This window comes from Lupinus angustifolius, chromosome LG08, assembly GCF_001865875.1.
Source record: "Lupinus angustifolius cultivar Tanjil chromosome LG08, LupAngTanjil_v1.0, whole genome shotgun sequence".
NCBI classification, from domain to species: domain Eukaryota; kingdom Viridiplantae; phylum Streptophyta; class Magnoliopsida; order Fabales; family Fabaceae; genus Lupinus; species Lupinus angustifolius.
Genome location: NC_032016.1, coordinates 1,728,083 through 1,755,353, shown reverse-complemented (window position 1 = coordinate 1,755,353; position 27,271 = coordinate 1,728,083). Strand labels below are relative to the sequence as shown.

The 27,271-nt window shown below is 31.4% G+C and overlaps 2 protein-coding genes and 1 long non-coding RNA gene across 5 annotated transcripts; all 3 read left to right on the top strand.

Annotated features, from left to right (window-relative positions):
• Nucleotides 1,524-6,143, top strand: LOC109354222. 3 transcript variants are annotated; one of them, XM_019596572.1, is made up of 5 exons: nt 1,524-1,762; nt 2,500-4,079; nt 4,218-4,256; nt 4,901-5,081; nt 5,224-6,143. In XM_019596572.1, the coding sequence occupies exons 2-5, from the start codon at nt 2,571-2,573 to the stop codon at nt 5,832-5,834; spliced, it is 2,340 nt and encodes a 779-aa protein (XP_019452117.1). In that variant the 5' UTR covers nt 1,524-1,762; nt 2,500-2,570; the 3' UTR covers nt 5,835-6,143. The 3 variants fall into 3 exon arrangements, with proteins under 3 accessions (XP_019452117.1, XP_019452116.1, XP_019452115.1); XM_019596571.1 differs by having other exon boundaries at nt 1,525-1,762; nt 2,500-3,544; nt 3,620-4,256; XM_019596570.1 differs by having other exon boundaries at nt 1,525-1,762; nt 2,500-4,256.
• Nucleotides 8,537-11,313, top strand: LOC109354225. The gene is made up of 4 exons (XM_019596575.1): nt 8,537-8,947; nt 9,045-9,131; nt 10,487-10,659; nt 10,942-11,313. Exons 1-4 carry the CDS (start codon nt 8,668-8,670, stop codon nt 11,134-11,136), a joined length of 735 nt encoding a protein of 244 aa, XP_019452120.1. The 5' UTR covers nt 8,537-8,667; the 3' UTR covers nt 11,137-11,313.
• On the top strand, nt 26,071-26,644 carry LOC109354131. Its single transcript, XR_002108505.1, has 2 exons — nt 26,071-26,189; nt 26,356-26,644. It is a non-coding gene; the product is annotated as an uncharacterized LOC109354131 (long non-coding RNA).

The window sequence follows — 27,271 nt, the reverse complement described above, 5'->3', positions numbered from 1 at the left end:
CTAATTCTACAAGATCCAGGGAATTGTGAAAAACTTCACAAAGTTGACTTACGTGGCAAAACTGATTGTGACTGGCCACATAAGCATCATCGCTGGATTCAAATATGGAATAATTGGGATAACTATGTGGTCGATGGTTTACCCGCAAATACCATGTCTTTGAACCACTATTCTGAGTATATGCACTGATACTTAAAAAGGACTAGAAGATACATATCTAGAGATGGAGCACACTCTGACGGAATGGTAACTTTTTTTTATAAATTAAACTTTATCTTTAATCATATATTTACTTCTAATTTTCTCTAAACTTTTCAGTACACATTTGCAAAAAGAATTTGTGATCAGAGTCGTCCTCCATCTTCACTTATAAATCCCACACAATCTTTATGTGACGTCTTCTCATCTGGCCGTGAAATGATGGGGGCATTGGCTGAACTATACCCAATGCATACTCTACCCACATTGATGAAGCTCCTCCTACTCATCATTATCGTATGCCAAAAACTGAGTCTCCGCAACGAACATACCCATTCTCAAACACACACTTCTTCAGTTACTCCTCCACAACAACAACAACAACAACAATCGTATGACTTTGGAAATTTTAATTATTCATCCAACTATTTGTCACCAGCTTCTCAAATGTCACTACCATTAATGTTTGTACTACTTCAACTACACCATTGTCGGCATATGATTCTCAACAATATTATCGTCCTACTATGCCATTAACGGTTGAGGATGTTGATGAAGATGAGGATGATGAGGAGCCACAATTGGCGACACATGGTAGAGGGAGAATCCTGCAGCGGAATGAACAACAATTAAGAGTTCAACCGCCAAGAAAGAGAAAACCACCTCCATGTGAGACTTCATCACATAGACGTCATTAAGATTTTCTTAGATTTAATGTATTAAAATTTTAATATTGTAATATTTTGCTTCTTAAAAATATTAGTGTTGCAAGAAACTGTCTAGTAGGTTGGTCAAAATTGATACACGAACAAAAATCAACAAAAAACTCCTTTCTCATAGTCGATTTAGCTAGGGCAAAATAAATCAACAGAAAACTCCCACTCCACAGCTAATTCTGGAGTGGGGAAAGAAATTAAAAAGCAAAACCTCGTTCCCTACTACCGATTTTGATATATATTAAAAAATAAAAAACTAAAACTCCATCCAAGTGCACGATTTCCATAGAAATTGATTAAAAAAAACCTCCTTTCTGGTTGATTAAAAAAAATCTCATTTATGGTTGACGATTTTAGTAGGACCAAGAGGGGAAAAAATGTAAAACACCTATGCAATAGCCGATTTCAAGAAATTTATACTACTCTAATAATTAATACAAAAGTTACATTAATGCAGTAAGTTAAAAGTCAAAAGTAAAATTGCATCTTTTTTTGGCAAATACCACAATAAATGGAACTAAAAGAATAAAATTAAATAAAAATTAATTACAATTCTTTTATTGTCATCATTTACATTATTTTCTCAATCATTGCAATTATTTTATTCATTCCTTTAATTGAATGAAGCATTTTTTTCCTATCAACACTAACAGTTGCGTGTTTCTGTGAGGCACATCCGTTTTGACCCAGTTGATACTTTCATTTTCCTAATAAAATTGAAAAATAAAAAAAATTTGTTGCAAAGATTCAACTTTGATCAGCTTTGTTGCCTGAAATGGAGATTTTGGATTATGGGTATTAATCATAATCCAAAAAAGTTACACTCTTACATTGAATTGTCATAAAAGGTTCTTTCTTCAACCCCTTCTTCTCTTTATATAGTTTATGAGTTTCTTCTTCTTGATGATGATCTTTGACTTTTTATTTTTATTTTTTTGTTATTGTGTGTGTGTGGGTGGAGTTTAGATTTTCACAAAATCACTGTTTTTTAGATATTGATTTTGCTTCTGTTTATGTTAAAATCATGCTTTTTTATTTTCTATATTTTGTTTCTAGCAGGATCAGAATGATTTTGTCTCCTTATTGTTAGCATAAGTTCAGGAATCTAATTATTTCTTGTTTTGGGTTGGCCTTTTTCCCATCCCAATAATCATATTGTGTTTACCTAAGCACTTCACACTTGTTGAGATGGTTCGATTCTCAGGAGCGGTACTTGTTGGGAGAGGCAGCCACGACCTCCGAAAGGATTAGTTCCTTACCCAAAAAAGCACTAGTAAATATGAAAGAGTAATTCTAATTCCAACTTAGTGTGATGTTTCTTGTTTACATGGATCTTTGCAGCTGCTGAATTTTGTTTCTTTTTCCTATGTTTTGCAATATGGATTTCTTTAAACAGTTCTATTGATGAATATGCTTCAGGGTATGGTGTTTTCTGGATGAAACATTTATGTTTTGCTGAAATTGAATTTGCTTCAATTCCTTTTTCAATTCACATTTCCTTTTTTACTTCCTTTTCATGTTATCTCTTTCTATGTATGTTTTATGACCTTCGATTCGTAATAACAGTCCTTGTGATTTGTTGCAGGATGTTTTATTGATGTTCCTAGCGTGTGCTTGTGTTCGTAGGACTTAATATTGTAAGATAATTATTACAATATGGAGTCCAAACATGAAGCACCAAGTATAATTTTAAGATTGATGGGTCTTGATGAAGTGCCTCCCCAACATCCTGTTGGAAATGCCCGGAAAGTTCTGTCTGAGAATTACATGCACAAAGTTGCCTCTATCGGTGTCAGAAAGAAGCGTCGTTCATCTTGTCAGCATGATTATTTTAGAATGAGTTCCGATGAAAAGGAAGAATCCATGGATACTTTAAAAGTTGTCAAAACAATAAGGAGAGATGAGTATCATAACCCTTCGAAGGGAAATTGGAAAGCAAAAGGTGTGCAGCAAATGCTATTGGATGATGCTTCATACATGTCGGATAATGGGAAGCCTGAAACCTTGGTTGATGCCATTAGTTCATCCAGTTTTGGTACAAGTGTGAGTTCACGGAGGATGGCGGAGCAGGGAAATCTGCAACGGAAACAGAGGTTGGATAATGGTTTGCTAGAAGATGTGTATAGAGAAGCTGGATTATATGAAACATTTGGGTTTTCGAAATCTCGATTGGATCAGAAGGATGAAACTTTGAACTCAAGAAGTACTGTTTTGAAATCAAATTCTGGAAATGGTTTGAAATATTTTTCATTTCCTAGCTCTTGCAAAGTCTCTCATTTCGCTGATGGGCTTCTCAAAGAGACATTTTGTCCGAAAATCGGGAGAGTATATCCTGGAATGAAAGGTAGGAAGAGAATGCCCTTTCATATGGATTTTCATAAGGATAGTTCTAAATTCATTAGTGAAGTTTCAGAGGAAGTTCCTATAAGAACGGGAAATGTTGCAAACAAAGTTTTAGATACTGTTCCGAGTTCATTTTTCAGAATGAATGAAGCATCTGTCAATCGTTCTGATATGTTGAAGCCTACTTCAAATGTTTCAGTTAATGATACTCAATGCAATTCCCCATCCTTCTGTTCTTATGATTCATATGTAGGCTCCGAAGCCAAGAATAAAACAATGAAACAGAGGGATATGACTGAAAAACGGCAAGAAGTTGGGCAACGTCATCATGTCAGCATCCGCAACAAGTTGCCTATGATCTCTGAACGTGGAAATGGAGCAAGAAATTTTATTTACCGAAATGCTTTTAGCAATGATAAAATTAAAAGGAACATTAGATGTAAGGTTGGTATGAATTATACCATGACTAATGATAACTTGTTTCAGAAATATTGGGGTTTGAGGAAGAACGCCTCTGCGAATTGGCCAACCGTGAAGTCGAAGTATCAAAATAACAAAAACAGCGATTGTTTACAAGAAATGAACCACAAGTCCAGCAGTGAGAAATCCCCGTCAGTTTCCTCCTATTTCAATATCGAAGAGAATTGTATTGGCCTGCATAAGATGAAGAAGATATGTTACCGGAATAATTTGTCTGATATGAAACCTATGTTTCCACAATTTTCAAGGTCTGGACCTTCTCCTACCTTCATAGACAGTCAGATCTTAAACGAGACAAGCTTAATGAGTGTCGTAGTGAAGAAATATACGCATGGAGACAGTAACACGTCGAAGCAAAATAGCGTGTCTCCTAATTTATTAGTTGATTGCTTGGTGTCTGATGCAAAGGTTGAGGTTGTTGGCATGTCATATAATAACCCAACTAAGCAGCAATCTGAATCAACAGAACATAGAGACAGCGATTCTCTGAATCATGGTTCATATGCTTCAATGCAGCAGGTATAATTTTTCTTTCTCAGAATTAGTAGAGTTGTTCATAGTTTCTCGATAAGTCGTTATTAAAAAAATTGTCTAATCTCCCTAGACCTCACATTGGTCGGAGCCTTGGCCACCAGGTCACATGCTTTAGTCATGGAAACAGCATCTCAATGCACGGTATTACGGTTAAATACGTCTAACCCTCCCCAAATGCTGCAACACCGAGCCTTGTGCACAAGGATGACCATGTTTTTATTGAAGTTAGATATGTTGAACTAGGTTTTAGTTTTTGGGGGTTTAAAAGTCTATCGCTAAAATAATGCATTTTACAAAACAACTTATAACGAAAGCACAGTTATTTATAACAGTTTAGTTGTGCACGTTTTTCAGTATTAGAAATATCGGGTGCAGGTCCTCTCTATTTCTCCTCATCCAACAATCAACAATTTTTTACCGAAAATTACATTCAGTATTTTATCATCTAGATAGATTATTTTAGGGCTGAGGTCCTCTCCGGTTACGGAATGGAGAGGATATGAACTCAGAAATATCTTGTTTTGATGGATTGAATGAATTAGCATGTAAGATTTCTAGCTTGTTTTGATGGAGTGGTTGCTGTTATTGCTGAAATCATGCTGTTGCATTATATTGCTCTTAAATTACAGGATACATCAGAATCTAAAGACGGTTCGGTTTATTCAATTTACTCTGGTACTGAGCCAGATTCCCTCGGTAGCTTTGACGAGGTATATGAACCTAGTCCAGTTTCAGTTCTGGATCTCGCATTTAGAGAAGACATTTCATCAAGTTCTGAGTGCTTGAAGGATGTCGACGATGGTGGATATGGTACGTAATAAGCATCCTCAAAATTATTGCATAAGTTACTCTACATATCATCCTCTTTGTTTGAAATTATCGTTTCATTTCCTAGTCTTCCACCCGTTGTTTTGGTAGTACTGACAACCGTATCATCATTTGTTGATTTCAGATTCATCAGAAGTGGATGATGAAGGATTTGGTTTGAATATTTCGAGCGATGAAGACTGTGGAGATGAAAGTATAGGTGGCTTTAAAGAGAAGCAAGATTTAGTAGGATTATTTAGAGCTGAAGAAAGTAGGGATTTCTCCTATGTTGTCGAGGTCTTAACCGAGGCAGGTAATTCTAATCGGAGCCTTTTTACGGACTTTTCTACATGGCACACTGCAGAGTGCCCTATTAGCCCTTCCGTCTTTGAAAACCTGGAAAAGAAGTTTGGTGGGCAGCAATTTTGGAAGAGATCTGAAAGGCGGCTTCTCTTCGATCGCATTAATTTAGGGTTGTTCGAGATTCTGCAGCCATGTTCATATATCCCGAAATGGGAAAAGCCTGTGTCAAGAAGGTTGAATCCTGAACCGACGCATGACATGATCGAGGAGGAGATGTGGGGCTTGCTTGTTGCCCAAGAAAAGGAAGCCAGCAAGGAGTCAGCAGACAAGATGCTCGACGGGGAAATTAGGTGGACAGAACTACGAGACGATATCGAAGTTATTGTTAAGGAGATAGTTACATTGTTAATAGAGGAGCTTGCGGATGAAATAGTTAGCTTGGAGAATTTTTGAAAAACTTTAGTTTTGTGTGCAACTATTAGCATTTAGATATACACGATATAGCTTGATTTTGAGTCGATTTTTCACGAGTAGTTGATTTTTTGAGTCGATTTTGAGTCGATTTTTCACGAGTGTTTGATTTGAAGTCAATTTTGAGAGGTTGAAGAATTTGAATTAGGATGTAGGTATAGGTTCACAATATTCATTTATAAGATGTTGTATTTCATCTGTATCCAAATGATGAATCTGCTTGTTGATTTGTTGCATTAGATTGGTTGGAATATGAATCATGTTTGGTGCACTAGCACATTAGAGGGAGTGGTAAAATCAATGTGTAAATGTGCACAAGAGAAAGTGAAGCTAATCATTGGTTGTTTTTGGGTTTAGTACTTGAGTCTCTCAGAAAAGGTCCACTTACTTAGAATGTTTTCATAGAACAATGTTCCTTTATATATATATATATATATATGAGAAGAGATCTGTTTACACCCAAATTAAGTTACACTAGTTATACTCAATATCAGCAATTCATTTTTTCTAAATCCATCGGACCAAATTGGTAAAACTTGTTATTTAAGATTTCTCTTTTTCTCTCTCATCATTTGTTGCATTCACCCATTTTGTATGTTGGATTTCAAAAAATGAATGACTAATATTGAGTGTAACTTAACGTGTAAACAGATCCCTTATATATATATATATATTATAGGCAAATGTTAATATATTAGCATTTGTAGTAAGAAAGACTTGAGCATTCAATCCCTTTATTACTTCATTTCTTAAAATTTCCACACTTAACTAACCTGACCACCTTATGTCTTCCCCTTATAAATACATACACATGTTTCGATGAGTAGACACAGCAGACAATATATTATTAGAAATGAATGCATTAAGGAAAAAGTTGGAGTAACTCCTATTATAGAAAAGATGGTAAAGTCGTGTCTCAGGTGGTTTGGGCATGCGTGGAGGAAGACTGATAGAAGTCCTTATAAAGAGAATAAATCAAATGGAGGTTAGTCCAATTCCTAGAGAAAGAAGGAGAGTAAGAAAAACCATAGGCCAAACAAATAAGAAACACTTAGACATCAATGTTTTATCATAACGACTTCATGATCTTCTCAAATATTTGCATTTGGTAGCACTAGCTGGTGCCAACATGAGGTAGAACTGAAACTATTAGAAGATAATGCAACAATTCTAGAAGAAAAATTCTAATATTTGGCTGTGATGGAAAATATTCATCAGATTTTAACAAGGTTCAACAATATGTAATGCAATTTCCGAATTCAACTCTAGATTTTTGCTATACTCTTTACTTAAATTAACATGTCATTCACTATCACCATTCATTAGCCCTACTAAATCATCAAGAAACTATGCTAAATTTATTTCTCTTTATGAAGCTTTAAAAATGTACTTTATTTGTTAATTGTATCTAAAAATGAGAAATGTTTTAAAAAGCAGCCTAAGGACTTAATTGATTTCATTTTTATCTAGTTTTAGGTCTGATACATGCATATAAAAAGTACGATACAATTCACGAGATTCCTACCTAATAGACTTTGAAGATGAAGACATATGCAAACTTATTCCCACAAATGAAAAACCTATTTCTAAGGTCTATAACACAAACATGTAACTCAGAAAAAAAATATTATTATATTCTTATTTGAGGATTGTGATTTTTTCATGACATCTTATAGGAACAAGCTCTAAAAGAGTGAGAATAGTTGTATATGTTGAGCACGACATAAATGAATAGAGGTTACTTAGCAAAGATAGAGGAGGAAGAATTTTATGATTGATTCTAAGTCTTAAATCTCCTAAGCTAAGGATCAAATCACAGACATGATCATCTGCATGATGGTCAATACTCCTGATGGTGATGCATCCCAAAATATAATTGTATCATAAAGGCTTAAACTAAGTTTAACATGTAATTTGCCATCATGTTTTCCTCACGGATTAATGTTGTTAAGAACTTCAGATAGATTCTATAAAACTAATCTCCATCATATCATAAATGATGTGGATTGCCTCAAGACTTTTGCTCTCTAATGTCACCTAACATTGACCTTGATTCCAAGGGAACTGTAGACTATGTTCAATAGCTAGTAGTTCTGCTAAGATAGGAGCCCTAGTTCCCAAATTTGCAGAGAAACCTGAAAACCAATGTCTATTATGATTATGGATAACACCTCCATTTCAATAGTTTGAGTATGAATATTATATCTTCCATCCACTTTAAGTTTCACTCTACCAATTTTTTTTCCCGATACCACTACATACTAGATATATAAACTTCAATTGGAGATTTGTCAATAGAACACCAAACTCTAAAATCGGGATGGACATTTCTTATAATATAAGATCGGATATTATACATCAGCCAAGATATAAATAAGTATTTAGCCCATATCATAAAACCCAAACAACTCCAATCCCTACAATATAAGTGTAAAATAGATCTTCTATTACATTATTATACCCAATACATATTAAAAAAAAAGTCTATCTTTCAACATCATGTGACTTTTTTTATTTAAAAGTCCACAATAATTAATACTAAGATTGAGTTATAAAATCATTGCATAAATATTCTTAACTCCTTATCTTGTAAATTGAAGTTATATGATTCTATTATATCCTATGTGTACGTTGATCTATGTAAACCTTATCCATAGATCCATAAATGATTATAATAATGTTAAAAAAAAGGTGCAACTGAATGTGCTACAACAATGTTGTTTTCACTGAAACTATGAAAGATATATACAAGGACATAGACACAATTTGAGTTACCCTTCCAACATTGTTGTTCTGAAACTTTAACCTTAAAAAAATGCCACTTTCTCTTGTTCAAATCACTTTTATCTCACCTCTTCAACAACCCTTTTCTTATAATCTAAATCCTAAATCACTTTTTCCATCTTTTGAATCTGAACCCTTGAAAAGATTCATTTTTTCTAAGAAAAAAACTTCACTATGTACTAGAACCAAAACTACAATTACTCATGCTTCTTTGATTGAGGCTCCAGTTTTATGGGCTGGTAGAATCTGCATCTTCTATGCTCTACTCAAAGCTGGTTTGGCTGGATCTAAAGATAACCCTCTTGTCTCAGGTTTTTTCTTTTATTTTTTCTGATGTTTTTGGAGTGGTTCTTTTAATTTAAAGGTGGAATTTTTAGTTATGATTTATTTGTTTACTATGTGTTTCAGATTTGGGTATTGTTGATGCCAATGAAAATGAATCTGATGCTGATTTGGGGTTCTCTAAATGGACACAAAGCATACTAGGCAAACCAGGTTTCTATTGAACCTTTTTTTCTTCTAAATGGAGATTTTGTATTTCAATTTTGGTTTGTGTAAAAAAATCATTTTTATATTGTAAATTACAAAAAAGGTATAATTTTTGTTTGTTTTGATTAGTAGTAATATTTAACTTGAAGCGCAACGATAATGTTACTTGCCTCGACTTGAATGTCATGGATTCAAATCTTGCTAACAATGTATTCGTTTACGAGGGTAAGACCGAGTACAACTACCCTGTTCGATAATTAGTTTTGGAGGGGTGAAATAGAAAAAATGATTGAACAAAAACAAAATGGAAGAAAAGTGATTGGTTTCTAAATGATCAAATAAGTTTTGAACTTCTAGCTTCTCTAAAAACCACTTTTTTTCCCTTTAAAAACCACTTTGTCATACTTCAGTCAAGTTTTCCAAACATGGTAGATTCAATTTGAAACAATTTTTTTATTGTTGTAGAAAGCTGTTTCCATGTGGGAAAAAGCTACCCCAAACATTCTCTTACTTTAGTTATCTCTATAAGTTGGATAGAAGAGCAGTGATGGATTGTACATAAATATTTTCTTATTTCGTATCCAACATACAGCGGTCATCAGATTGAAAAGATTTTGTGCGAATTCGTGTGTGCGTCCGCATCCCCGTTCTCTCTTTCTCTTGCTCTTTTTCGGACATATCGTGCTTTCTTCTAACTTGTTTGGCAATGTCTCATGTCTATTTCCGAATCTATTCATGTCCAACATGCATGTCCACTAGCTCTCCCTATGAGTCATGAAAATGTAGTTTTCTGGAATGCCGAAATATTGAATCAACTATGTGATGCTTCTTCATATCTCATTACTTGATATCAGTGCTTCGTACTTCATGGTGGAATATATATTTGTCGGTCGTCTGAATGAGTACTAACTACCAGTAGTACCAATGACTCTCTCTGTACGGTTCGTGATTATTGCATTGCTTTGATGTGGTAATTTTAGAATAACCAAATTTTCGGACAATCTACGGGCAATGCCAGCCAGCCACACTTATGAGATAGCCTGCCCAGGTTATCAATATGGTTAGTTGCCATCGTAATAAAGCTCACATTAGAATTCATTCGATATATCTTATCCATATCTGTAAAGAAACTTGAAAATAAAAAATTGAATGCTTTTTCCCGACTTCCCGTGCATGAATCCCGGATTGGCTTCGCTGATGTAATTCATTGAAGAGATTTTAACTGTAGAATTGTTTTGCTTCCACTGCATGCAAATCCAATGTCTTTTCTTTATCTATGTTTTATCTTATGTTATTAACATTATTGTATCAATTATAATGTGTTTCATACTATTGTTTATTTCTGTTTTTTATTTGGTTAGCAAAGGAAGAAGATAGTGGAAGGAAATTGGTGAGTAAATGGCATCCAACAACAAAGGGTACACTTAGAAGGAACTATAGAGTCCCGTCTAAATCCGAGGGGAGACGTCTTCTCAAAGCCATCGCATCTCTATTATCAGACGACGACCACTTTGTCGATGCCACTTCTCACAAGGTATCGCATTTTTTCCATTGCTTTGTTTCATTTAGCAGTCTATTTTCTCATGGCAAGGTATTGCATGACTTATTTTGACTGCGATATTGTCGTTGCGGTCACCACCGCAACACGCCCTTATGCAATTGCAGTATGGTTCTTGATCAGCCGTGTGGCTGCATCAGACTACATCGATATGCAATAGATTGAAAAACAATTTTTTTTACCGCAAAATAGTTCACACAATCCACATCGGTCGCAATCGTGCTTGCTGACATATATGATTCTAACAAATCATTGTAGGGTTGTCAAATCCGGAGGGAAAGTGCTCATGGAGAAAGTGTGTGTTGCAACAATGTGAGAGCTCTTTTTGATGAACTTCCAACTCCACATATAACTGTGGAAATCACACCTTTTCCTTTTGGACCTCTTTCCGAAAAGGATTACACTAAAGCCGAGAAACTTGAAAAGGTTCTCCGATCTAGTCCTTCTGTTTGAACTATATATATGGTGTTTCATGTTTTCATGTAAATATTCTATGTTATTGTGTAAATATTATGTTGATCAGATATTTGTATTAGTTAAACTCTTTAACATTTTACATGTTGAATTAAGTCTCTTATTTTGTAGAGCTGAACAAGAAAATGAGATCATGTCACTATGTTTTTCATCTGATATTGATTTTTGAGAAAAAATGTATGCACCGACGGCTTCTGAGTTTTGTATATTATTGTTGTATCATCTACCATTCATGTTTTATTATTATTGACTTTTAAGAAGAAAATAATACAAATAAATTAAAATATTGAATCTTTTTTTTTAAAAGTAATTATTCTTAGATAAATGGAATTTTTTTTGGAAAAATAGAAACTTAGAGGCTTTATGGTATTGGTCTAAATGTGTATACTGCATACAAAATCTTATAATAGTAGCGCAATAATGAAATATCAAAAATTCAAAATAGAGGAACATTATCTAATATGGATTTTAATAATTGTTGCTTACGATTTTTTGGTATTGAAAGATTTTCTGATATTTCAATAAAATAGAAAAAAACCCTCATAAAAGTAACTGAAATATCATTTAATTACCAACAACGAGTTGGTCTACTTGTATAAGGTTCTAGTAGATTTTTACGATGATCAAAATGTTAAGAGTTTAATTCTTATGTTACTATATGCCTCATTTATTCTATTTAATTAAAAATGTATATTTAAATTACAAATTCAATAATTAAATAATTTTCTGATCGATCACAATAAGTGACATATAAAATGCTCGGGCTATAGAGATATCAAAAGGTGACAACAATGTGAAAAGTCCAATCAAAGTTTTAAAAATTAAAACCATTTTATTATCCAAAAAAATAGATTGGAATAAATGTTTAAAAAAATGAATGTTAAAAAGCCATTAAATTTATTACTTAATTAGTAAAAACTCAAATTAAATATATTATTAATAAATATTATCAACCTACCAATGTTTCAATTTTTATTTAATATAATATATTTATCTAGTGTCTGCTCATTTAAAAATGCTTATAAATTCTAAAAACTAATTTAATGAATTTAATATAAAATTTATTTTCAATTGGACATATATAAGAATATTTACTCATTAGAAAATGTTAAATTATTATGTTGGAAAATTCAGAACCAAAATTTCATTTGGTATAGATTATATTTTTAGTCTCAATTTATAAACTATGAGATTATAAATTGTGAGATTATAATCTATTTATGTTTGTGTACCTTAGTTGAAAACTAAATATAAATTAATCTGTTTTGTTTGGGTAAGGTGGAAATTTTTTTTATGTAATAAATTACATAAAATTGTATGATGTTATTTGTTTATGTTATGATTATTTTGGTTGCTTTTTACACTATTTTTTAAATATATATTTTTTAATATTTACCATCGTATATATTTTTACTATAAAATTTCAATATTGCATAACAAAGGTTAAAAATGTATTAAAATAAAATACAATATAAAAACCAATAAATAAATAATAAGCTATTTATACAATTATATAAAATAAATAATACACAAATATCAAGTTTTATATAAAAAATTTAATAAATTACCGTAATGATGTGAATAGTTATGGAGTTTGGTGGAAGAGTAAAAATGACGAGTGAAATAAAAGTTATGATGAGGTAAAATAGGAAGTAGAAAATTTGAAGAAGAAGAAATTAGGTAACACTAAATATACCAAACCATGATTTTGAAGCTTATGTTTTTGGCTTATTTTTTAAAAAAACAACTGAGTTTATAATTTCATTTGGTTACCAAACATACATAATTTATATTTTTCAGCTTATTTTAAAAAAAAATAAGTATAATCTACAAAAATAAGTCATACCAAACATGAGCATAGTCTTCATTTCGCTATTGTACTAAGAGATAATAACATAAGAGCGAAAAAAAATTTTGTCAGATACAAAAATAAAAAGTATATTGTTTTTGTTTTAATAATTAAATTTTAATCAATATGTCAAGAGTATAAAAATTAAGCACAAAAAAGAGAGTATAATAAATTCATGCAATTAAAGAGAGTGTCTATTTAATACAATTCGACGAGGTGGTAATACATTTTTCGATTTGAAACTGACTCTCAAACTCAAAACTCGTACTTGAAGACCATATTATCCAATTTGAACATAAAAGAAAGGTTTATACGTTTTAATCGCAAAAAATATAGTGACATCTCCAAATCACTTGGAGTAGGTCGAAATTATATTATACCTCTTCCTACTCGACACGCAACCAATATCAACAAAAAATGGGCAATTTAATGTATTTAATATTACTTTATGATATTGCCATGGTTGTCTCAATATGAAATCATAATTGGCAGTCAATTCAATTATATGAGTCTCTTACCAAATAGTGTTAGTGAATGATAAATGTATATAATCTTACTCCATGAACATAGAGATTGTATCTATGATTTAAATACACGACTTGTTGATCGGTACACAACAACCTAATCGTACGTCGAAATTCATATTCTTGAAAAAGTTTTTTAATGCTTGTCTATCCAATGTATTTCAAAAGTCAATTAATTTCTTTATATGCCTTTAAAAAATGACCTAGTTTTTATTTCATTCTTTAAATAATATTTTCTTTTTGAAAAAAATATAATTCTCATTATTAATTCATTAAGTCTTTAATGTATATAAGGAATTCATTAATTTCTCTCCTTGTTTGAATTGAGCCCAAAAATTGACCAGATTAAGATTAAAATATAGAATTGACAATAAACAAATTTTAAAACATGGTTATAAAATTTTTACCACCTACTTCAATCCAAAAATTGGTGAAACGATCCCCACGTTATTACGATATAATAATTAAAGGGATCAAATATCATTGTCTTTTGATTTTTCCATATATTTCTACCTAACTATTTTCTCCAATAATGGAGATGAGTCTTACTCAAAAAGAAAGCTCACGAAATATATATATATATATATATAGAATCCTCTCATTTTTCAATTTTTTTGACATATTTATTATTTGGTCTTACCACAAGTATTGTATTATGGAGGAAATTAGTTTAGAAGTGAGAAAATTCACAATATAATGACACGAGCTCTTGCAAAGACCTTTTTCATTTTCAACCTTAGTCTTTCTTAAAGGAAATTAACGGAGATGTACAACATTTTATTGTTGGTGTTGGCGATGTGAAAGGAGTTTTGCATTGGAGCTATCTATTATCCTAAAAAGTGTGTTATTATATGTCTCATTTAGTCTAATTAATTGAAAATATATATTTAACTTACAAATTTAATAATTAAATATTTTTTTAATCAATCATAATAAGTGACATATGAAATACTCAGGCGGTAGAGATATCAAAAGGTGACAACAATGTGAAAAGTCCAATCAAAGTTTTAAAAATTAAAACCATTTTATTATCCAAAAAAAATAGATTGGAATAAATGTTTAAAAAATGAATGTTAAAAAGCCATTAAATTTATTACTTAATTAGTAAGAACTCAAATTAAATATATTACTAATAAATATTATCAACCTACCAATGTTTCAATTTTTATTTAATATAATATATTTATCTAGTGCCTACTCATTTAAAAATGCTTATAAATTCTAAAAACTAATTTAATGAATTTAATATAAAATTTATTTTCAATTGGACATATATAAGAATATTTACTCATTAGAAAATGTTAAATTATGTTGGAAAATTCAGAACCAATTTCATTTGATATAGATTATATTTTTAGTTTCACTTTATAAACTATGAGATTATAAATTGTAAGATTATAATCTTTCTATGTTTGTGTACCTTAGTTGAAAACTGAATATAAATTAATTTGTTATATAAATTAATATTACTTTATGATATTGTCATGATTGTCTGAAGATGAAACCATAATTGACAGTCAATTATATGAGTCTCTTACCAAATAGTGTGAGTGAACGGTAAATGTATATAATCTTACTCTATGAATATAAAAATTGTATCTATGATTTAAATACATGACTTCTTGATCGGTACACAACAACCTAATCATACGTCAAAATTCATATTCTTGAAAAAGTTTTTTTAATGCTTGTCTATCCAATGTATTTCAAAAGTCAATTAATTTCTTTATATGCCATTAAAAGATGACCTAGTTTTTATTTCATTCTTTAAATAATAATTTATTTTTGAAAAAAAACAATTCTCATTATTAATTCTTTAAGTCTTTAATGTATATAAGGAATTCATTAATTTCTCTCCTTGTTTGAATTGAGCCCAAAAATTGACCAGATTAAAATATAGAATTGACAATAAGCAAATTTTAAACCATGGTTATAAAAATTGTACCAGCTAGTTGAATCGAAAAATTGGTGAAACGGTCCCCACATTATTACGATATAATAATTATACAGATTAAATTTGGTCAAAATCAATTACATTTATTTAGACTTTACCAATTATATTGGCCGACATTCATTTAAAGTTATAATTTTTTAATAAAAGTGACGTAATGTTTACCAAAATATTATTATGAAAGATCAAATACATGAACACTATTTTTGTTTATATTTCTGAAACATTTTGTTTTAACAAATGGTGTAAATAAAAATATTTAAATCTTATTTATTAGTTTTTTAACATTAATACTAATATAATATATTTGTATATTTAGTTTCATCGGTATGTGCATGCTTTTATCAATGAACCATCCGTTGAACTACTATATTAGTAATACCCTAACTAGTTTGATGATTGATATTATCAAAGTTAGATTTTTAAGAAGGGCAAGTTAGTCATTTCGAAATAAAAATGATCCACCAGCCTATAAATATATACCTTCATGACCTTACATTTCCACACTTACACATATTTAGATGAATAAAAAAGGAATACAAATGGAAATGCTATGAGCAATGGAGAGAGAAATTAGAAGAAGAATGAAAATATTTAGAAGTAAGAAAGCTTGGTAAGTTTATTTTTTTGAATGTTGTTCTTATCATCATATCTTAGTTAAATCTCCTTCAAAATTATTCTTATACTTATTTTACTCTTTCAATTGATGTTCATCTTGGCAGAAGAAGATGAAGTTTGGATTCACAATTTGAGGTATGGGGAGAATTCTTCCAATCATTTTATTACCATGTGGTGTTTGCTTATGATAAGATTTTCCCAAGCTTGATTAAATTTGTCTTTGAAATTGTTTTGATCTTCAAGTTTTAATGATTGAATTTTACTTGAATGTATAAAGGACATCTTTTGAAAAACAAATTGAATCTCTGTGAGTATTTAACCATACAATTTGAATCTTAATAAGTTTCTGTCGTTGTTTTTAAATAAAGTTTTAATCTTGATACATCTTTCCGATGTACCAAAAAAAATTTGAGATAAAATTTTGAATCGTAACACGTTTGAGTGCTTATTTTACTCTTTAAATAAAGTTTTATTAGTTGGATGATTGAGATTAAAAGTCACTTATTTATCACATAAACATTTCTTTTTAATTTTGATTGTTCAAATAATTCTCATAATAACAAATATTATCACATGCTGTATATAAATGGAACTTAATACAAAAAAATTCCATAAATTTTTATGTATGTTCTATTTGTTTGTTTGTCACAAGATGAATGTTATATATACATTTTTTTTAAAGACTAGCAAAATAAGTAGTAGAGATGGGTCATGAAAGGGTTGATGTTCATTTACATTATATGTTATATCACAACACTTAAAGGTGCAATGGAAAAGAATATTCACCCCAATATGATTTTGTGGACAATTTTCCCTTTTCTTTTCAGATTAATCAACAAATACTTGATGATATAATGATTTTATTTGGTGAAACCTATAAAATCAAGAGTTTCCAATCAAATTAATATATGTTTGTTGAATAGAATATTGGTGATAAAGTGTTCAAGACGTCTTCTTAATGATTATCATTATCCAATAACAATTACTTGTATTATCTCTGGTGGAGGAAGATAACGGGATGACATCTTCTGTCTCAGAAAGTGTGTCATTCCATGAGCCACCATTTATGATTGGTCAGTAAAATACATAATTATTAAATTTTAACTTATATATTTTATCGATCAATCACAAGTGAGTGGTAAATGGATTGACATACTTTTTAGGACAGAAGATGTGCTCCTGAAGATCACATATCTCATTTGATGTCTCTAACTCTATCCCACAATAATTTAAAAATGTCAGTTTACCATTCCAGTAAAAAATTATTCATTCTTATGTGTCATTTCATTCTTTATTAAAACAGAATAAACATTATATGACAGTATATTATTTGAAGGAACAGAGTTAGAGACACTAACTTGGGATAGATAATCATCATCAATCTATTCTAATACATAATCATTATTGGATAGTCAGTAGAAGGAGAATATTAAAGACCTTTAGAGGCCTATTTTTCATCGATACTTCTAAATTCAACAAATCATTAATGAATTAAATATTAATTATGTATAAATCTACATAGTGAAAATGCATAGATCAATATTGAGTATGATTTTGGAGATAAGTTTCCTCCTTCTTTTCATATTGATCAACAAATAATTTACATTTGGAGGTCTTGCAAGGTTCTCATGTCTTCAATGGATTGTTGGATAACGCATATCTATAGGGAGGGAAACCAATGTGCTAATTTATTGACAAACTTGGGCATTGATCAGAATTGCTATACTTGGTGGAGTCATCCCCTACATTAATTCATCCTTTTTTGTATAGGAATTGTCTTCAATTACCTTCTTATAGGTTTGTCAACTAAGCTTGTATGGTTACCGTTTATTAATATATTATGGGCTAAGCCCCTTGCTTAAAAAAAACAATGTTATGATGTTATTTGGTGAAATTGAAAAATGAAAGATTTCATTTAAAATAAAATATATTTGTTGAATTCACTATTATTGATAAAGGTGGACATGTCAAAAGAGTGTTTAAGGATGTCTTCTTGATGATTATGCAATAGGAATTATTTATACTATATATTCCTTCTTGAATATAAAATGGTTATTCAAGGGTTATTAAAAGACAACCTTAAATACCTTCTTTGACTCCATGATCTTCATCAGTGCTTCTGAATTCAACAAATAATTTCTTGATGGAGTACATTTTTTCAATTTCTCCGAATAAAATCATTGCATTGTGGATCTTTTGTTCATCAATATATATGAAAGTGAGGTGTACCTTTTTTTTAAAAAGCAAGGGTGAAACTACACCCACAAATATATTAGAAAAGCCAAATTAAGGTCCATTACAAGATCCTAAACCTATAGTTAGGGAGAAGCAACAAATTTCTATTAAATTCATATGAAATAAACGAAGGAGGATAATTCCACCAAGAATCAGATCTAGAATTCACTACAAAGTTAGCCAACTTGTCTGCAAGAGCATTCCCTTCCCTAAATATGTGAGACACTTTGACTTGCATACCCAACATGGTGTTCCTGCACTTGTTCATAAGGTTACTTAGCTTCCAAGGAACCGACTTGCTACCCGTGAAAATTTCCACCACCGAGGTTGAGTCACACTCCAACCAGATTAGATACCAACCTTTTGAATAAACAACTGTAATTGCAGCAAGAACTTCAGTATAGAAAGAGTCTTAAATATTGAAGTAAGAAGCAAAGCACCCCACACAACCACCTTGGCCATCCCTGAATATAGCACCACCCTTTGCATGCCCTAGGGAGCCCCTTGCTGCACCATCCGAGTTTATCTTCACCCATCCCATAGAAGGAAAGGTCCAATTAACTTATGCAATTGCAGGGCCCTTGTTGAAATTACAATTAACATTGAAGGCTCTTAGTATTGAAAATTCTAGCATAGAAGGCCTAGCACACAACTTAGAGTAGTTTCCAGTGAAAGAAGTGTCCATTTTGATTTTTATAGTTGCTTGGGCAATGGAGATTGACAAATTATCAAATCTTGCTTTGTTCCTGCATTGCTAAATAGCAAAGATCGAATTAATAATGCCAACTAGTAAGACCTGCTTCAACTGAGGACTCCACTGTGTAGGGAAAGATATGAGACTTTGAAGAGAAGCATGATCAAGTTGGTAGCCATATTGAGTACTTAACCAGTTCCATATCGAATTGGCAAAAGTACAATTGAAGAACAGGTGGTTAGATGACTCTGCATTAGACCAGCACAAATTGCAGATAGAAGCCATAGACATGCCCCTAGATTTCAAATTTTCATATGTTGGCATTCTATTGTTGAAGAGTCTCCAAGTAACAAACGATGGGAGAATTAAGATTTACCAAATGTTCTTGCTTAAAGTTTAACGAGATAAATATTCCTTTAATTTCCATTTATGTTGGCACAAATTGTTATTTCCACTTGGAGATGTATAATATAATGCTATTTACTCATTCTTACATGTTAAATTAATCACCATTATTACTGAATATGGTACCTATATAATATATTTTTTAATGACTTTCCTACTAGTTGTATTCCAAATTTCAATTATTTTCTTTGTATGCCCTTTAAAAAATTCCATAATATCTATATCAGACATTAAATAATTGTTTTCTAAAAATTAATTCTCATTATTAATTCATCAAGTCTTTAATTTGTATAAAATATTCATTTAATTTCTTTCTTTGTTTGAATAGAACCCAAAATTTGACCAATTTAAGATGGTGACACATTTTCACGTTGTTACACGTATCATGAAGAATCAGAAAGGGGACAAATGGAAAAGCTATGAAACAGAAAAAAAATAGAGGAAGAGAGAAAATTTATGGAAGGATTAAAGATTGGTAAATATTCTTCCATGTGATTGTTATCTTCTTATCTTACCTAAACGACATTCAAAATACTTCTTTTCTTTTTATAAAGAAAAATTTGTATTAAAACCAGCACAAAGGATTGTCCACCCAATCCACCCAATACAAAAGAGATCAAGACGTCAATTTTATAGAACAAAGTGATATAAAAAGTTTGGGATTCATACACCAACTTGTCAAAGATAAAGAATTTTGAGATACAAAAGAAGTGAACCAAATCAAAAATCTAGTTTGAATTAGATCAAAAAAGTTCACATAACTCGGCGCCTTCTCCAAGAAAATCAATTCATTTTCATAATCGACACGAACTAAATCACAACAAACCAAAACATTCTCCATAATTTTTCGGAGGGATTCATGAAGCTTGAAGGACTCCAAAATTGAAAAGGTAATTATAACAGGGATTTGTAACCAAGAATAAAAACCTTTCCAAACACTTGAAACAAAGTCACATGATATGAATAAGTGATCAATAGATTCAACATCATTATTATATAACTTGCAAACCATGTCATTCACTCTCACAATAACATTCCTTTTAAATAATTCATCCTTTGTTGGAAGCCTACTTCTTATGAGTTTCATGACAAAACAAGAAATATTTGAAGGAACACAATTAATCCATCAATTTTTTAACTCTTTACCCAAGGGTGAGCAGGATCCGACCCTACCCGCTTACCCGGCATGGTCCGATCATGATCGGGTCTGAATACAGTCGGGCCTGATCAGTCTAAGGATCGGTTCAAGTTCAAAAAATAGATTCGATCAATATTTAGGGTCGGGTAGGGACCAAACATGACTCGACTCATCCCGTCCCAGGGTCACTCGCTCATCATGTTTATATATGTTTCTACTCAAATGTGTATAGAGTAATGATACCCTTTTCGTAAAAACTATCATTTATTCTTTAATTTTTTCATAATATATACCTGATTAATAATATATAATACATATATCATTTTATATATTAAACTACATATAATAATAAATAATATTGAGAAGTTTTTATTTAAAATGAGTATGCATTATATTTAATCGGATCTAGGGTCGGGTCAGGTCAGGTTTAAAGGTTGACTTAGTCGCTATTTAGAGTCGGGTTAACTTCAGGTCTAGGTCCGGATCCAAAAAAGTGACCCGGCCAATATTTAAGGTCAGATAAACATAAACCTTAACTCGTTCCTACCCAACCCATGCTCACCCTATCTTTATCTATAGGTGATCATTGATGATTCAATTGAGCCAAATGATTCAAAATACTTCTTATACTTATTTTATTCTTTCCATTCATTTACGTTTTTGATGTAAATAATGAAGTTATTTGGCTTGTCATTTTCCTTGATGAGGATTAAGTTGCAAATTGATCAAGGTAGGGGGAGAATTCTTCCAATTATCTAAGAGCCTATCTTGGTTGTATGGTAGGTCTTGTCATTTTTAGTCAAACATAGATTACATGTCCTGGCCGAGTGGCTACTATGTTTATTGTAGTTTAAAAGTAGAAAACTCAATTTATGCCTATTTTTATAATATACCAATCTTTAAATTTGAGATCTAAGTGTTGAAAACTACTTCGAAATCAGAAAATGTATTATTACTTTATCTACTCGTACGATATAATATTGTCAAAATAAAGACTACATAATTATGAGTAGATAAATGTTTGTTGATTAGGTATATATATTTTTATTTTTAGGAGTAGAAACGACATAGTACAAGCATCTATTCTTAATATCATTATTTTTTTATATACTTAATTTTATTTTGAAGATTAACAAATATTTTATTTGTTATATTTGTTTTATTTTTATTTATAAAAGAAATCAAATTTTTAGTTTAATTGAATAGAAGTAACACGTGACAATCAGTTAAATATGATATGAAAAATGGAATCACTACCATTCATCTTTATTTCTCATTTAAGAAATTAATTTTTTAGTCTAATAAAAGAAATGTTTAATCTATATATATTGGGTATTTATCAATTAAAATATCATTTGAAGAATTTTGCTCGTGAAAGAAAAGTGTATGGATAAGTATATTGAGGTTGTGTTACAAGATAACCTAATAAATGTTAAATATAAAGGAATGTTGTATCTCATGGATGAAGATCTCCCAATAAGTGGTATCAGAGCTGATGGTTCGGCTGCTTAATGGAGTATTGATGCGACAAGTGGTCGGTAGATCAATGAGGGATCCTTGTGTCGAAAGTCTGACGAGAGGTCAAGACGGCATGTTCCTTTGATGAAAGGATAAGCCGGCGGCAGTGCAAGTAAATAAAGAGTTGAGCTCTGGTGTATCAAATACTCGAAGGATAAATCACAATTGAGGGGAAGATGTTGGGTATTCCAATTATGAATGAAGAAGTCTCACATTGAGCAAAAATGGATGAGTTAAAGAGTATATATGTGAATGGACTCATAGACCTAATGCCTTAAGGTTTTAGGTCAAGATGTGGTGTCAATTCCACTTCTATGCTTCTTCCACTTAGCCCATAAAGGAATATTGTATCCCATGAATGAAGATCTTCTTCTGCAAAGCTCGACTAATCATTCCCAACCAAATTTTATAACATGCATTGTTTGTTGGAACTTTCACCATTAATCATGTATTTTGTGAGAAAGGATCTCAGTATTCTGAATCATTTCTGGAGGGATGCAGATGATAAGGACACTGATATTGGCCCAGATATTGCAGATGACTTCTCTAACGTTCTCACAAAGTCTCGGGAAAAGAAGATAAGGAAAAAAGTTGTTCTATTGGATGACCTTTTTTCTGCTGCTAGCATTTTTCTGCTCTGCATATAGGTTTGCTCGTTGTGTTGTTGTTCTGCTGTTGTACAGATTGGTAGTTGCTGCTGCTTTGTTGTTTAGAAAGAAAAAAAACTATTATTTAGTTTGGTGGGTAATTTTAGTCTTGGTTGCATTCTCTCCTTTTGGATGAGTTAGATTGGTTTGAGTTTGTTGGTGTGCAAATTCTTTTGCTGCTGTTAGAGATGTAGTGGCTTGCTTTGGTTTCCCCTGCATTTCTTGGTTTTTGCTTTCTGCATTTTCTGCAGATTGTCTTTCTTTGCTTTTGCTATCTTCTTGTAACCTTTCTTGTGTTTTTTTTCTCTTCAATGAATTTGGTATATGCTTAAAATATATATATATATAAAAGTTTCCTCAATAATCATACATTTTGCATGTAATATATTTATAAATGGGTAGTCACCACTTTATGATTCTCATGTCTATATCATCCACAATTTTGGCTAGAAAATTACATTATTCTTCCTTTCAGACTATTAATTATAATTTCAATAAGAGAAAAAATATATATATCATCTACCATTCATATTTAATCATTAATCATTTCTAAGGAATAAGTAATACACATTTTTTATACTTCTTCTTATGTAAGATATGTGTATTACTATTCTTTTCTCTTCAATCACTTATCATTCCTAATGTCAAGTAGTTGCTATAGGTGTTGATAACGTATATAATAAAAATTAGAAATTATCTGCTCAAAATACATGTAATAAACTGTATTTGAGTAAGATTTTACTGGTTGAAAACTTATAACCTTAGGTTTTTTAGTATATTTTTAAGTGTGAAAACTTAATATTAGTATAAATTAAAGGGATCAAATATCATTGTCTTTTTTGATTTTTCTATGTATTTCTACCTAACTATTATCTCCAGTATTTTTTTTTTAAGCAAGTGTGCTCAAGCACAAGAAATTTTATTAAGAGAACCAAGAAGGAGAAACAAAGAGGAGTTACATGTTCCTAAACCTATAACTAGGAAGACCAAGAAGGTTCCTATTATAATCATTGATAATGAAACAAGGTAATGTATTCCAAGTTGCACTAATTCTAGACTTGGCACCAAGAGAGGCCAATTTGTCAGCACAAGAGTTGCCCTCTCTATAAATGTGAGTGATTTTCCAATTGAGCAAATCCAGCATCTTGGTACACCTTAGCCACTTGTTATGGAGTTGCCAAGGGGGATTAGACTCTCCTTTGAAAATTTGCACCACCAAAACAGAATCAACCTCAAGCCAAATACTTAACCAACCTTTCTTGTAAGCCAAGGAAATTGCTTTGATAGCAGAAAAAAGTTCTGCATAAAGAGCAGACTGGATATTCAAATAAGAGCTGAATCCAAGGAGGAACACACCTTTATGATCTCTAAAAATGCCTCCTCCACCCGCATGACCAGGACAACCAAGAGCAGCCCCATCCGTGTTAACCTTTATCCAACCACTCGAGGGAGGCAGCCAGAGAACTTCTGTAATCTTATTGGCAGAATTGTAGTGGATACTAACTTTGAATTGCTTGATAATGATTAGATCATTTATAGAGGGGTTAGCAGTGATTGTAGAGCAATTGCCTGAGATAGAAGTTTCCCTGATTATCCTAGCAATTGCTTGATTGAAGGTGACCACTCTGTCCTCAAATTTATGCTGGTTTCTACAAAACCAAATGGTTGCAATTGTGCTGACAGAGCAAATTAACAAAAGTTGTTGAAGCTGCTTGCTGAGATTTTGGTTGCAAGAGATGATCAACTCTTTAATGGAGTTTAAGTTGATTTTGATTGAGAATGTAGACATAAGCCAATTCCAAATATTGACAGCAAACGTGTAGCTAAGAAAGATATGACTTGTCTCTTCAATTGCCTTTTTACACAGATTGCATCTAGATGCTAAGACACAACCTCTCATTTGCAAGTTAGTATCAGAAGGCATTTTTCCATGAATTATCCTCCAAGTGATGAAAGAGCTTGAAGGAGGAATCACCTTAGACCAAACAAGACTGCACCAGTTGACAGGATTAGAAGAGTTAGAGACAAAATCATAAGCAGTCTTTAGAGTTAGCAAACCATCCTCAGTATGCCTCCACACTAGCTTATCAGCACCATTATATCTTATAGACTTAGCTATGCCATGAGCAACATCAGGGAAAAGATTCATAATAGGCACAGGAATTGACCACTTGTTGTTAACAATGAAGTCAGACACAGAGGCTAGAAGAGAGCTCTGTATTGAAGCAGGAATCCTCATAGTATCAGCAATAGGATCCCCTAGCCAGTTTTCCTTCCAGAAATTAACATTCTCACCATTTCCAATCAACCAAATTGAATTAGAAGAAGTGATGTACCAGTTCTCTTTAATGCCATGCCAGATTGAGGACTTAAAGTGCCTATTGGGGGTCTCCTTGAGGTTGCCAAACCTTTTCCTGCAAAATTCAGCCCAAGCTTGAGTATCACATCTCATATTCCAAGCAAGATGAAGAAGGGCAGCCTTGTTCAACATTTTAGTAGACCTCAGCCCCAATCCTCCCTGAGAGATGGGAACACAAACTTTGCTCCAGGCCACTGTGACAAGCTTCCTAGTGCCAATATCCCCTGACCAAATGAAATTTCTGATTCCTTTGTCCAAACAGTCAATCAAAGAAGCAGGCTACTTGTAAACATAGAAGCTATAAATAAGCATACTGTGTATAATTGACCTCACCAATTCAACTCTGCCCATAAAAAGTAAAGGTGATTAAGAATCTAAGCAAAGAATAAAGGTCATATAAAATATGAGATCATTCGACGTCTAGTAAGAATATGACTAAAAATTAAATATATATTGGAATCAAGTCTATAACAAGTAACAATAATAATTGAAAAAAATGTATTACATTTCCTCACGGTTTTCATGAGACATTTTATTTGTTGAAATGAAATTGCAAATTATTTTACATAATTAAATTCTTTACATAATGAATGACAACACATTCTTGTTGTCATCATGACTTGCTTTAAACTCTCATTTTCGTTTCAATTCTGACATTCAAATTTCACATATTTTATTATGATAAATAAGGTATATCACCTATTCTTCACGAATGACCTATAAAAAGTCAATATTGACCCTATGTATTAAGCATAAGAATTGATATTGTATAATATCTAGGGATATACTAAGATCTTAAATCATTATATCAACTTCTTGTTAAAATTAGTCTTTGATAATTCAAAGCAACACACTTTTCTTAGAATAAATGAGATGACAATTTTTTTAATATTAAAATTGTAAATTATTAATTGGTGTAACTCATCTTTTGGAAGTTGTAATACTCTCATCACTATATAAAGAGAGTTCCACTGAATTGTGATATCCATTCAAGATCTCTAAATTGATCAAGTGTGAAGTGTGAACAATTATCTTGAGTGTGAGGATGTCTATTGTCAAATTTGCTTTCGTTTTGGTTTTCATCTTTGCATCAGGTTAGAAATTTTATTTTACTTTCAATTATCATTATATCTCTTGTCCAAATGTATGAATCATATTCTATATCCTAAATTACTTTCATAATACTCTCTTTATTCATCCAAAATTTCTTATGTTGTATGATACGAATTTCTTGCTCATGTATTATTTATGTGAATACAGATATGTGCAAAGAATCAGATGCGTATGGTCCAATTACACATTTTCCTTGTCACTCGGACAAACAGTGTGAAGCAGTTTATGGTCCTGGATGCAAATGTATTAACACAGATTGTTGCCCACCACCGTTGTTTGACAAAATCCACAGCCAAGCATCACAAGACTGAGTATCAAAAAGTGTGTGTTAGAATAATAAAGTGTTAATAAGGAAGGATTACATCTTATTATCATATTTTGTTAGATCAAAGTTTATAAAGTCATGAAATGTTAAATAAAACTTAAGATTTTAACATTTTCCATAATCATATTCTTATATATATAAGGAATGCATATTATCAAAATCCATATGATATCCAATACTACATATTCCAATTGAAATTGTGACACATAAGCAAGTTCTTCGTTTCTGAAAAAAGATAGACTCATATATGATCTGATAAATATTTAATTACCATCTGAAAAAGGAAAAACGGAATCTTTATCTAAGATTTTAAATCATGTCTGAGTAAAATATTTGAAAAAATTATCAACCCTCTATTTCCCCTCATATTTCAATATGATTTCAACTGAAATTATCACTTAATATTAAAATGTATATATGTAAGCTTATGAAAATGTTGAATTAAATTTCAACTTTTTAACCTTTTGCATAATCTTTTTTATGGGTCTTTTCATTTGAATGAAAATTTGAGCATAGATATGTGTAACATGTCCTAACTTTTGTGAATAATGTTAATCTCAAAACTAATTTACCTTTTGACTAAAAATCATAATTTTCATTAACCATGTCAAATATGAATATATGAGCTCAAATCCTCTCTACTACCGAAGATTCCAATAATAGAATATGAGGTACATGGTGGGTGTAATAATTCATAATTTTCTTGTTTAAAAACACTTTAAATTCTATATGTTTAAA

What these genes read in the sequence shown, in the direction of transcription:
- LOC109354222 (XM_019596570.1), top strand. Translation starts at nt 2,571, where the DNA reads ATGGAGTCCAAACATGAAGCACCAAGTATAATTTTAAGATTGATGGGT. An exon ending in CATATGCTTCAATGCAGCAG is followed by an intron (nt 4,257 to 4,900) that starts GTATAATTTTTC and finishes CTTAAATTACAG; the next exon opens with GATACATCAGAATCTAAAGA. An exon ending in TGTCGACGATGGTGGATATG is followed by an intron (nt 5,082 to 5,223) that starts GTACGTAATAAG and finishes TGTTGATTTCAG; the next exon opens with ATTCATCAGAAGTGGATGAT.
- LOC109354225 (XM_019596575.1), top strand. Translation starts at nt 8,668, where the DNA reads ATGCCACTTTCTCTTGTTCAAATCACTTTTATCTCACCTCTTCAACAA. An exon ending in AGATAACCCTCTTGTCTCAG is followed by an intron (nt 8,948 to 9,044) that starts GTTTTTTCTTTT and finishes TATGTGTTTCAG; the next exon opens with ATTTGGGTATTGTTGATGCC. An exon ending in TCGATGCCACTTCTCACAAG is followed by an intron (nt 10,660 to 10,941) that starts GTATCGCATTTT and finishes AAATCATTGTAG; the next exon opens with GGTTGTCAAATCCGGAGGGA.